The sequence below is a fragment of the Oncorhynchus kisutch genome, linkage group LG14 (genome assembly GCF_002021735.2).
Source record: "Oncorhynchus kisutch isolate 150728-3 linkage group LG14, Okis_V2, whole genome shotgun sequence".
Taxonomy (NCBI): domain Eukaryota; kingdom Metazoa; phylum Chordata; class Actinopteri; order Salmoniformes; family Salmonidae; genus Oncorhynchus; species Oncorhynchus kisutch.
This window is the reverse complement of record NC_034187.2, coordinates 73,712,025-73,725,872: the sequence shown is the minus strand read 5'-3', so window position 1 is coordinate 73,725,872 and position 13,848 is coordinate 73,712,025. Positions and strand designations below refer to the sequence as shown.

Genomic DNA, 13,848 nt, shown 5'->3' with positions numbered 1-13,848 from the left:
CTTAACCCCTGTAGGTCTAAGCCCTTAGTAGATATTGCAATCTAAGCAAACGTATGGAATTGTTTTAATAAGATGGTCATAAAATGGATCATTGTACATTAAGGGTCTGGTCAAAGAACTCTACTTTCATGTCGTCCAACAAATGTAAAACGTCTGGAGTTTGCTAAACGGCATTGGCACTTGGATTGGAACTAGTGTTTTGGTCAGATGTCATGAAAATAGAGCTTTGGCCATGCACACCAGTGGTGGGTTTGGCATTGAAAATAGAAGCACATGGAGAAAAGTACCTCATACCTACTGTACAATATGGTGGTGCACCTTTGATGTTACAGGGCTACTTTGCTTCCACTGGTCCGGAGGCCCTTGTTAAGGTCAACGGCATCATGAACTTTACCCAGTACCAGGACATTTTAGCCAAAAACCCGGTTGCCTCTGCCAGGATGTTGAAACTTGGTCGCAAGTGGATCTTCCAGCAAGACAATAAGCCCAAGCACAAATCAACAGAAATTGGCCACAACATCAACATTTTGCAAAGGTCATCTCAGTCTCCAAACTTGAACCCCATTGAAAACCTGTGGTTTGAATTGAAGAGGGCAGTCCATCAGCTCAGTTTAAGGATCTGGAAGGATTCTGTGTGAAGGAATGGTCTAAAATCCCTCCCAATGTGTTCTCGAACTCATAAAACGTTTTAGAAAAAAGCTCAGTTCCATTATCTTAGTAAGGGGAGGTACTGAAAGGTATTGAAAAACAGGTGTTAATCTTTTTGACCCCTACCTTTGAGATAAAAATATTTTACTTCTTAAACTTCTTATGGCTGAGATCCTGTTACCGGGAGCGATATAACAACAACCAGTGAAAGTACAGGGCACCATATTCAAAAGAACAGAAATCTCATAATTAAAATTCCTCAAACATACATGTATTTTATATCGTTTTCAAGGTAGTCTTGTTGTTAATCCCACCACAGTGTCCGATTTCAAATAGGATTCACGGGGAAAGCACCACAAACGATTATGTTAGGTCACCAACAACTCACTAAAATACACAGCCAATTTTACCAGCCAAAGAGAGAGAGAAAAAGCACAAAGAGATCAAATTAATCACTAACCTTCGATAATTTTCAGATGACACTCATAGGACTTCATGTTACACAATACATGCATATTTATATCAGAATATCTGAGTTTACATTGGCGTATTAGATTCACTAGTTCCAAAAACATCCAGTGATTTTGCATAGCCACATCATTCAACATAAATACTCATCATAAATGTAGATGATAATACAAAAGTATACACAGAAGTATACACATGGAATTATAGATATACCTCTCCTTAATGCAACCGCTGTGTCAGATTTTTTTTAAACTTTACGGAAAAAGAAACACATGCAATAATCTGAGACGGCACTCAGAAGTAAAAACACCACAGCCGCAAGGATGGCGTCAACATAAACAAGAAATTACATGCTAAATATTCCCTTACCTTTGATGATCTACATCAGAAAGCACTCCAGGAATCCCAGGTCCACAATAAATGTTTGTTTTGTTCGAAAATGTCCGCAAATGTCTGTTATTTATGTCCAAATACCTTCTTTTGTTAGCGCGTTTGGTATACATATCCAAACGCTAATTCTGGTCAGTGTTATATCGGATTTTTTTTTTTTAAGTGATATTACCTGTCGAAGAAACATTTCAAACTAAGTACAGAATCAATCATTAGGATGTTTTTAACATATAGCTTCAATAAAGTTCAAACCGGAGTACTCCTTCTTGCCTTCGTGAGCAATGGAACACAAGTGACTACCACGAGGAAAAAACATGATCAGAAAATGGCTGACTGCCAGACACCTGACTGATTCTGTTATCATGCACTCCCACAACATCATAAAAGTCTCATTATAATTTCTATTGATGGTTGACATCTAGTAGAACCCCTAGGCAGTGCAACATCATTCATATCTCAAGGGGATTTCATTGGGGACTCTGGTGAATACATACAAAACTCAGATTTCGGACTTCCTGTTTTGATTTCAACTCAGGATTTTGCCTGCCATATGAGTTCTGTTATACTCACAGACATCATTCAAACAGTTTTAGAAACTTTAGTGTTTTCTATCCAATACTAATAATAAAATGCATATATTAGAAACTGAGACTGAGGAACAGGCTGTTTACTTTAGGCACCTTATTCATCCAAGCTACTCAATACTGCCCCCCAGCCATAAAAAGTTCAACAAAATCTTTGAGCAATTGTATTTAGTATAAAATAATACGTTTATATTTAAATTTGAGCATAATATAGCTCAGTATTCGAATTATATATTATATATGCATGCAACAATCTAACATTTTACTGAGTTAGTTCATATGAGTAAATCAGTCAATTGAAATCCAAATCAAAAGTAACAGTATCTGGTGTAGCCACCAGCTGCATTAAGTAATGCAGTGCATCTCCTCCTCATGGACTGCACCAGATTTGCCAGTTCTTGCTGTGAGATGTTACCCCACTCTTCCACCAAGACACCTGCAAGTTCCTGGACATTTCTGGGGGGGGCTCTAGCCCTCAACCTCCGATCCAACACGTCCCAGACGTGCTCAATGGGATTGAGATCCGGGCTTGTCACTGGCCACGGCAGAACACTGACATTCCTGTCTTGCAGGAAATCAGCCATACTGCTCGTTCTGTGCGTGGTGGCATTGTCATGCTGGAGGGTCAAGTCAGGATGAGCCTGCTCCAGAGTTCAAGCCTCGGTGGAACGCTCAATCCTTCGACGATAAAACGTGAATCCCACCATCACCCCTGGTGAGACAAAACCGCGATTCGTCAGGGAAGGGCAAGTTTTGCCAGTCCTGTCTGGTCCAGAGACGGTGGGTTTGTGCCGATAGGCAACGTTGTTGCCGGTGCCGTCTGGTGAGGACCTGCCTTAAAACAGGCCTACAATCCCTCAGTCCAGCCTCTCTCAGCCCATTGCGGACAGTCTGAGCACTGATGGGATTGTGTGTTCCTGGTGTAACTCGGGCAGTTGTTGTTCCCATCCTGTACCTGTCCCGCAGGTGTGATGTTCGGATGTACCGATCCTGTGCAGGTGTTGTTACACATGGTCTGCCACTGCGAGGACGATCAGCTGTCCGTCCTGTAGTGCTGTCTTAGGTGTCTCACAGTACAGATATTGCAATTTATTGCCTTGGCCACATCTGCAGTCCTCATGCCTGATTGCAGCATGCCTAAGGCACGTTCACGCAGATGAGCAGGGACCCTGGGCATCTTTCTTTTGGTGTTTTTCCAGAGACAGTAGAAAGGCCTCTTTAGTGTCCTAAGTGTCTTTTCATAACTGAGACCTTAATTGCCTACCGTCTGTAAGCTGTTAGTGTCTTGATGACCGTTCCACAGGTGCATGGGAAACAGTGTTTAAACCCTTTACAATGAAGATCTGTGAAGTTATTTGTATTTTTTTTACAAATTATCTTTCAAAGACATGGTCCTGAAAAAGGGACGTTTCTTTTTTTGCTGAGTTTACATATACTGTTCAAAAGTTTAGGGTCACTTAGAAATGTCCTTGTTTTTGAAAGAAAAGCAAGTTTTTGGCCATTAAAATAACATCAAATTGATCAGAAATACAGTGTAGACATCGTTAATGTTGTAAATTACTTTTGTTGCGCGAAACGGCAGATTTTTTATGGAATATCTATATAGGCGTACAGAGGCCCATTATCAGCAACCATCACTCCTGTGTTCCAATGGCACGTTGTTAGCAAATCCAAGTTAATCTTTTAAAAAAAAGGCATTTCCCAAGTCATGTCCAATCAAATTCTAGAAAACATCTCAAGGACGATCAATGGAAACAGGATACACTAGAGCTCAATTTCAAGTCTCATAGCCAAGGGTCTGAACACTTCTGTAAATAAGGTATTTCTGTTTTTTATATATTCTAAAAACCTGTTCTTGTTTTGTCATTACGGAGTAGTGTGTGTAGACTGCTGAGTTTTTATTGAATAAATTTTAGAATAAGGCCGTAACGTAACATGTCAAAAAAGTCAAGGGTTTTACCTGCTTTTTATCCCCAATTGCCATCTCGTCTCATCGCTGCAACTCCCCAACGGACATGGGAGGCGAAGATAGAGTCCTGCGTCCTCCGAACATGACCTGCCAAACCGTGCTTCTTAACATCCGCCCGCTTAACCCGGAAGCCAGCCGCACCAATGTGTTGGAGGAAAAAACGTTCACCTGACCACCAAGGTCAGCCTGCACGTGCCCGGCCACAAGGAGTCGCTAGAGCACGATGGGCCAAGTAAAGCCCTCATGGCAAAACCCTCCCCTAACCCGGAGGGCGCTGGGCCAATTGTGCTCCGCCCTATGGGACTCCCGATCGCGGCCAGTTGTGATCCTGCCCGTGATCGAACCTGGGTCTATAGTGACACCTCTAGCACTGCGATGCAGTGCCTTAGACCACTGTGCCCACTCGGGAGGCCTCCCTTCACTCGATTTTCATTCCAATGTCATCCTCTACATCAATCCCTCTCTAGCGTCATCCCGTCACAAATATTTACCCGTCTTTCACTGTTTCCATCCAAGTCTCACTTCCCTCTCAAAATATTATTCTCTCTCTGCATCTGTCCCCTTGCTTCCAGTCACACCTCCGTACTAGCTGGTTGTGCTGGCCGCTCCGAAAAGGGGCTTTGACAGATATCTGACAGGCCATCGAAAGAGACGTCAAGCACATGACAGAGACCCACGGCTGGACAGACAGGCAGGGAGAGGGGGACAAGGGGGAAGCGGGGTAGAGGAGAGAGGAAGTGATACACTTCGATAGAGAGAGGGATGAGAGGGAATGAGAGACTGACAGAGACACCTCAAAAGCTCAGAAGTTAAGCTCACAGAACCCTTCCCAGTCCAGTAGAATAACACCCCCTCGATTCAGATCAGAGGAACACAAACCAGACCTGATCCAATCCAGTTACGATCACCCTAATCTCATTAGCCACTCAATTACATAATTATTGTTTCCTTCACATGAGTGGTATGTAAAAATAACAAACTGTGCTCTTTTATCAAAGGGGTAGTGTGCAGAGCTGCTGGAATTAGCGTCAGTCTCCCAGGCTGAGTTCCACATGGCACTCTATTCCCTATGTCCCCAATAAGGCTCTGGTTAAAAGCAGTGCACTGTAGAGAATAAAGTGCAGGGCATAATGAGGCCTAATGAAGACAGAGGTTTAGCGAGGGAGAGCAACAGAGAGATGGGGGGGGGGGGGGGGTTGGAGAGAGGGGGGTTTACAGATGGGGAGAGGGAGTGAGAGGGGGAGATGGGGTTAGAGAAGGGAGAGAGCGAGAGGGGTTTAGAGAGGGGGGGGAATAGAGAGGGAGCCCGAGAGGGGGGATGAGAGGGGTGAGGGGCTTACAGAGCGAGAGAGAGATTGAGAGAGAGAGAGGTTACAGTGGCAGAATACCTGACCACTGTGACTGATCCAAAATTAAAGGAAAGCTTTTAACTATGTACAGACCGACAGTGAGCATAGCCTTGCTATTGAGAAAGGCCACTGAAGGCAGACCTGGCTCTCAAGAGAAGGCAGGCTATGTGCACACTGCTCACCTCCTGTCTCAGCCTCCAGTATTTATGCTGCAGTAGTTTATGTGTCGGGGGGCTGGGGTCAGTTTGTTATATCTGGAGTACTTCTCCTGTCCTATTCGGTGTCCTGTGTGAATCTAAGTGTGCGTTCTCTAATTCTCTCCTTCTCTCTTTCTTTCTCTCTCTCGGAGGACCTGAGCCCTAGGACCATGCCCCAGGACTACCTGACATGATGACTCCTTGCTGTCCCCAGTCCACCTGGCCATGCTGCTGTTCCAGTTTCAACTGACCTGAGCCCTAGGACCATGCCCCAGGACTACCTGACATGATGACTCCTTGCTGTCCCCAGTCCACCTGGCCATGCTGCTGCTCCAGTTTCAACTGTTCTGCCTTATTATTATTCGACCATGCTGGTCATTTATGAACATTTGAACATCTTGGCCATGTTCTGTTATAATCTCCACCCGGCACAGCCAGAAGAGGACTGGCCACCCCACATAGCCTGGTTCCTCTCTAGGTTTCTTCCTAGGTATTGGCCTTTCTAGGGAGTTTTTCCTAGCCACCGTGCTTCTACACCTGCATTGCTTGCTGTTTGGGGTTTTAGGCTGGGTTTCTGTACAGCACTTTGAGATATCAGCTGATGTACGAAGGGCTATATAAATAAATTTGATTTGATTTGATTTGCTCACACAATGAGGTGGAAACTGAGCTGCATTTCCTAACCTCCTGCCAAATGTATGACCATAGAGATACATATTTCCCTCATTACACAGAACTACAAAGAACTTGAAAACAAATCAAATTTTGATAAACTCCCATATCTACGGGGTGAAATACCACAGTGTGCAATTACAGCATCAATATTTGTGACCGGTTGCCACAAGAAAAGGGCAACCAGTGAACAAACACCATTGTAAATACAACCTATATTTATGTTTATTGATTTTCCCTTTTGTAACTATTTGCACATTATTACAACACTGTATATATGCATAATATGACATTTGAAATGTCTTAATTCTTTTGGAACTTTAGTAAGTGTAATGCTTACGGTTAATTTAATTATCTATCACTTGCTTTGGCAATGTGAACACGTTTCCCATGCCAATAAAGCCCTTGAATTGAGAAGAGAGGAGAGAGATGTACGGGATGGTGAGGGAGACTTGGCTTTGTTGTCCTCACACCATTTACATTCTAAGAACTCTGCCAGTTTCAGGTATTTCAACCCAGCCTTCTCTAAACACCTCTACTGTCCTGAACTTTCTGGCCTCCCCAGTTTCTCAGTTCAGTTCAAAACATCCTTTCATTCCTTACTCAATTCACGTATATCTGAGAGACACAGAGACTAAGGCGAGAATGGCCGTCGAGGGAGAGTAAGAGCTCAGTTTGCCTTGCCCTCAGCTGGCTCATGTCATTGGTTACCTTGTAAAACCTGTTGTCTGTCTCTGACCCACAGTAGGTAGCATCTCAATTAGTATTCATAAAGACTCAAAGAGAAGGATGGCTGATCAAGGATCAGTTTTGCTTTACAGATCCTAATGATCTGTAAAGCAGTATCCACAAAACTTTTCAGAGTAGGAGTACTGATCTAAGCTCAGGTCCAAATAATCTTATTCATTATGATCTTAAAGGCTAAACTGATCCTAGATCATCAACCCTCCTACTTTAAGAGGCTTTGTGAATACAGGCCCTGGACTCTCAAACCTATTAGAGCTAGACACGTACAATCGTCAACTCCTTTCTGAAGCTCCTAGGCCATCTATACTCCCACTTCTGTTCTGTTGCTCCTAGGCCATCTATACTCCCACTTCTGTTCTGTTGCTTCTAGGCCATCTATAGTCCCACTTCTGTTCTGTTGCTCTTAGGCCATCTATAGTCCCACTTCTGTTCTGTTGCTCCTAGGCCATCTATAGTCCCACTTCTGTTCTGTTGCTCCTAGGCCATCTATAGTCCCACTTCTGTTCTGTTGCTCCTAGGCCATCTATAGTCCCACTTCTGTTCTGTTGCTCCTAGGCCATCTATAGTCCCACTTCTGTTCTGTTGCTCCTAGGCCATCTATACTCCCACTTCTGTTCTGTTGCTCCTAGGCCATCTCTACTCTCCCTTCTGTTCCTATAACAGAAAGAAATCAATAATAGATGGTGTATTTTCACCCTCCCTCCATAGAATCAATCACTCCCTCTGGTCAGTTCTCTCTTATGCTTCCTTTTCCTGTCCCATCCCACACTGGACAGGAACATTGTGCTCAAGGATCTATGAGTGACTTCCCCACCCCACCCCTAGCTAAAAAGTATAAGACATTGTTGCCTAACAGCTCCGTTCTGGGATTTGGCCTGGCACCGAATGGTACACACAGTCCAGTCTGACAGACGCACCCTATGGGCGCTGGTCAAAAGTAGTGCAATATATAGGGAATAGGGTGCCATTTGGGATGCGAACAATGTCCCCTGATCAGGAGGGACCCCTGTAGGGAGAGGAGGTGGTCATGTGATCATCTATATGTGGCATGGGTGGCGGGTGGGAATGGGTGAGGAGTCATAGGTCAGATAGAATATTGCTAGATGAATCTAATCCAGCTGAATGCCAGGCATCTGACAGGTTGACACCACACAGTTTACCAAGGTCCCTATTCTCCTAACACACATCACACTCTTCTTACAAACCCAGACAGCCCAGGCCTGATGTCCTAGGTGTAGGAAGTTGGCTGAAGGGTGACAGAGGTTTCAGGCTTTTAAGTAAGTGAACCTCCCGTTTTAAAATGTGGCACTTAATGGTCTCCAAGATATTTAAACGGAAGCTCGTCGGGCGTATGAATTCACTGTGTGTCTTAGCAACAGTTCAGGATGGTGAGCACAGGAATTCCTAGGACCAGGTTGTCAGGAAGAGCAGCAGATATCCCAAATAGCACCCTATAATCCCTATATAGTGCACTATAATCCCTATATTTTCACCAGTGCCCAAAAGTAGGGTACTATATAGGGAATAGGGTACAATTTTGGATGGAGAATCATTGTCGGTCTTAACGACCCCTTCATATTCTCCCAGGTTCTCATAGGACACATAGCTTTCAGTTCAGCCTCCTCTTCAGTTCTCACCCAGAGTCCTGCCAGCTCTCTAGTCAAAACGTCACCGGTCTGGAATCTCAATAGAGAGAGAAAGAAAATGTGTGCGGCCAGGTGGTGAAACCAGAGGAACCCTGTGAACGGTGTTGTCTCTGCATCTCTGGTTCAGCTGCTGCAGCGGAAGCTTGAGAGACTGAAGGGGGGTGTCCAAGGAAGAGCTTTTGGGTAGAAGTTGCCCATATGCACAGATCTACGATCAATTTGCCCTCCCCCAAATGCTAGCGTTTGAGAGAAGGGGGGCCTGAAGAGGGCGCATGAGGACACTGACATAGTCGAGGGCTACTTCACTTCCTTTCCTATACATGTAACCCTGCACAAAGGGACCCTCTCTAGAAATGAGATCTGCACCAGCTGCTTCCCCACCTTCACAGCTAAGGCCTAATTAAACGATAGGGATATTAGCACTCAACGTACGAAGCAGCACTCTGTGGCTCAATTCAATTCTGATTGTTTTTTGTTGTTGTATTTATTTAGCACTCTTACCAAGTAAATTGACTGAGAACACATTCTCATTTACTGCAACGACCTGGGGAATAGTTACGGGGGGTGGGGGGGTTTGAATGAGCCAATTGGAAGCTGGGGAGATTGAGTGTCCATGATGGTATGAGGGGCCAGTTTGGTAATTTAGACAGGACACTGAGGTTAACACCCCTACTCTCACTATAACTACCATGGGATATTCAGTGACCACGGAGAGTCAGGACCGATTAACATCCCAGCCAAAATACAGGACCCTGTTCCCAATCACTGCCCTATAGACCAGAGGAAAGAGTTCCTCCTACTGGCCCTCAAACACCACTTCCAGCAGCATCTGGTCTCCCATCCATGGACCGACCAGGACCGACCCTGCTTAGCTTCAGAGACGAGCAGTGGGATGCAGAGTTGATTGCTGCTGGTTGGTGGCTCCCTGGCACAGCATAATTCCTGTACAGCCATACTGTAGTTATTCTCATGCTATGTGAGTATTGTAATTAAATCACACAAATGCATACCTCAGGGTATAATAACATTGAGGGGGAGATGTGCTCAGTTAGGCAGATACAGCTAATACAATTCATATGAAAACAGCCTTACTCAAACCCAAAGTGCATACACACACACACACACACAGATAAACATGTAGGCAATTGTAGGGACTATATAGAGTACTGTTGATGAGTAGAGCAAGTCGAGCAAGAGAGTAGCAGACAACCCCCTCTCTCCCGTCTGTAAGAACAGTCCATGAGACACTCGGAGGGCCTGGCATCTGAAACAAGGAACTTCCTCTCGCTCAGCTCTGAGATAGGCTCCACTAATATCAGAGGAATAGCACCAGTACTGACTAAGTACCTGCGAGGAATGATCTTTAAATGGGGGAGAGCCAGGGTTGTGATGGTTCACACAGCAAGCACTGTGTGAGTATACATGCATACATACGAGACGGCAAAAGAAAGACCACAAGAGAGTGAGGGAAAGCAAGAGGAGTGCCTGCACTAAGGTGTATTGCTGTGTATGTAGGCCTACATGTCTGTGTGTACAGTAGCATAAGGAAAGAGGAGTGCATTAGAATACGTATCTGTGGCCCTCCTTGGGTTTCCCCTCTGGTGTAAACACAGGGTGACACTGGCAGAGACAGCTGGGCTTGTCTAAACAACCCCAGGGTAAAACACCAGGGATGACAGGGCAAGACACTGAGGAGGACACACACACTACTTCCCCTTAATCAGAGTTCTGTCAGAGGAGAGCCTTATACATCAGATACATAGAGTTCTAACTAACATACACTAGAGCAAGACAGGACGAGGAGTGTCTGTCTGTCTGACTGGAGGACGAGGAGTGGCTGGCTGTCTGTCTGACTGGAGGACGAGGAGTGGCTGGCTGTCTGTCTGACTGGAGGACGAGGAGTGGCTGGCTGTCTGTCTGACTGGAGGACGAGGAGTGGCTGGCTGTCTGTCTGACTGGAGGACGAGGAGTGGCTGGCTGTCTGTCTGACTGGAGGACGAGGAGTGGCTGGCTGTCTGTCTGACTGGAGGACGAGGAGTGGCTGGCTGTCTGTCTGACTGGAGGACGAGGAGTGGCTGGCTGTCTGTCTGACTGGAGGACGAGGAGTGGCTGGCTGTCTGACTGGAGGACGAGGAGTGGCTGGCTGTCTGACTGGAGGACGAGGAGTGGCTGGCTGTCTGACTGGAGGACGAGGAGTGGCTGGCTGTCTGACTGGAGGACGAGGAGTGGCTGGCTGTCTGACTGGAGGACGAGGAGTGGCTGGCTGTCTGACTGGAGGACGAGGAGTGGCTGGCTGTCTGACTGGAGGACGAGGAGTAGCTGGCTGTCTGACTGGAGGACGAGGAGTGGCTGGCTGTCTGACTGGAGGACGAGGAGTGGCTGGTTGTCTGACTGGAGGACAAGGAGTGGGTTTTAAGGGGGAGGGGGTTCTCTGTCCTCATTGACTCCTGACAATGTCTTGTAGCACAGTGTTTCCCAATTCCACTAACCCCAACTCCACTAACTCCAACAGCCCAACTCCAGTAAGCCCAAAAGGTGTGCTTGTCCAGGGCTACAACAAAAGTGTGTACCATTAGGGGTACTGGAGGACTGGAGTTGTTGTACCGTGACTAGCGTCCCGTCCTTGTTACCAGTTGTAAAAAAAAATATTAATTAAAAAGTGGTTTCTGTGAGTTGTTCCGGCCCCATCACACCAAACTCCAAACCCTTACACACCATCATCAAAGAGGTATGAAAGGAAAGCTGAGTGGTCACCTTAAATCTTTCTGATCAGACGATGTCACAGCAGAGCTGTGGTGCGTCTCAATGGAGCTTTGATTATGGTGGAGTAAAAAGCCCCAGATTATGTATGAGTTGCCAAGAGGAGTGTTGTGCCGGGCCCTGTGTAGTTCTGATAAGACCCGAGTTTAGGTCTGGCTCTGGATACAAACACAGTCGTGTTCATTAGCGCACACTGTGGAAAAACATTTCAAAACATTGAGCAATGGAAAATTAAAACAAGCATTTCTTGTTGGACAAGTTATGTTAACTTCATGTTGCACTCGGTTTTGAACCGTTGCCATGTTTCATACATAGTGAACACAACCCAGCTGTATGGATTCAGAGTGCTGGGGATGACCTCATCTGTCCCAGTGTTATATGAGGAGTTATTGGATTGGATAGGGCTATGTATATATTGTATACACTTGTGCAAAGGGAAATCGAAGCAATGACAGATCACATTAAGAGTGGAAAAGATCTTCCCCAAGTTGTAACTCACAGTTAGCAGAGGTTTATTATGGTTGTCCATAGGCTACACTACTTACCTTTAAGTTATGGAGAATAAAAAAATCTCTAATAAACTGATTCGGGTTTTGGTGATTCCATTCCGTTTAAGCATTTATTTACTGTCACTAAAAGGCTGCCATAAACTAAACTTGTTCAAAGGAAATGTTGTCTTTACACAATTGGACCTACATTACCTAAACCGCACTGTTACCATGGTTACCCCATGGCTATTCAGTCTGGGGAAAAAGACACCCTAAAAAAAGATACAAGAGACACTTAACCGGTTGTCCGCGCTGTTGGTCCTTTTGATGGTAGGAAATTGAGATGAAATATCCACAGGAAAGGGTTGTTTTCCGACTTTGAGGAGCAGGTAGGTTCAGTCGTTTGCATGTTCAATCTAACGCATCGCACGTGATGCACAATATGTCAACAACAGCCGAATCGAATGTAACAGCACGTTTCCTGCAATCAACTGAAAGTGTTTGTGAAATTTGCCATCTGATTATGTGGGACAATGTTCGGTCTGTGGTTGGGTTAAACTCAGCCATTGTTTGTCATGTGCAAATTTGCTTCATTATTGAATATATAAAACCGCAAATACACAGACCAGTGTACTGAAAGTCGGGTAAGGACAAAAATTTGCGGTAAACAGGTAAACAGTAAACAGGTAAAGTAAGTTTAAAAAAAGAAATGCAACATTCTGACTAATGGGACTGTTCGTGAATGCTAAGCCTACATGTTAGACACCAGAGTAAATCTTCCACTCTCGGGTTCTAAAAGAGGGTAGGACCTCCACTATGACTACTCCTGGGCGGGATGTTGTAGTTTTTTTCAAGGGATTCCATTGCACACTGGCCATAATCGAACACTAAACAACATATTTAGTCAACTAACAATCAGCAAAAAGTGGTAGTTTTTGATCTGAGATGTGTTGACGTACAAAACAAATGCCTCTACAGGTATCAAGGATTTTAAAGTAGACAAGCAGTAGGCCTACACATTATTTCCAATTAACAACGCCGGTTTTGGAGAAATTAAATAATAAGCCGTTCTATCGGGGATTTCATTAAGTTAAGCAGCGGAAATTGAGTGTGAGGTCCCATGTTGTGATGTATTGCGAACGTGTGAGCTAATTGCCAACAAAGCAACACCTGATGAATTAGGAATGACTCAAAGGAAAACGTGGCATGTGCATTATTCAGGAAGTCATGACAATATACAATTAATTGTTTCAATGCAAATATAAGTCATGTAAAAAAAAATGATATGGCAAAGTAAATATACAAATTCAGCTATTGAAAGTGTAAATCCGCGTGCGCAAATGAGATGACTAGGCCCTACAACATTGTATTGAAAAACAATTAGGGTACTTACATGAACGCATGGTAGATGAATGCCCATCCTCGTGGTCTTTCCAGTACGTTGTACAAGAAGTTCTGAAACTTTCTGTAGCGCTTGCTGGAGGCTGAGGTGGTCGCCCGGGGTCCAAGACGCCCGGGCAGCGGGGTACCGAGGAGCCCGGTGCGGTGAGAAGGGTGCACGCGCTCCGGGGTCGATGGTTCACTCCTCTCCGTATGAACGGCGGTAAGAGCCACAAACTCAACCCGTCTATCGTCGTTAGGTGCGGGGAGAACCAACATTCTAATGCCACCGTTATTTGATGGGGTGCTTAACATGGTTAAAGTATATCTATATAAGTACTAAATCTAACGGAATTCAGTTTCAATCACCTATTTAACAGTGAGTCCATATCTACATTGGTGATTTAGCCAACTGAATTCGAAGCCATAATCAGGTTGTCTGCATCGGATAATTACTTGGGACTAAAGACTAATTACAGCGAGTCAATTTCGTCCCTCTAAAAGTCTGGGTCTGGACTCTGAATTTAATTTAAGTTCTCTAAAAATCAAG

General features: G+C 44.9%; 1 protein-coding gene across 1 annotated transcript in view; it reads right to left on the bottom strand.

Annotated features, from left to right (window-relative positions):
• LOC109904390 (potassium voltage-gated channel subfamily KQT member 4) overlaps window positions 1-13,577 on the bottom strand; it is a 100,873-nt gene extending 87,296 nt beyond the window's left edge. The window contains exons 1-2 of the mRNA XM_031789263.1: window positions 13,312-13,577; window positions 10,695-11,061 (exon numbers count right to left, since the gene is read on the bottom strand). Coding sequence (XP_031645123.1) covers window positions 10,695-11,061; window positions 13,312-13,577 — 633 coding nt within the window. The remainder of the gene's footprint in view (window positions 1-10,694; window positions 11,062-13,311) is intronic.
• Between the last annotated feature and the right edge of the window lie 271 nt (window positions 13,578-13,848).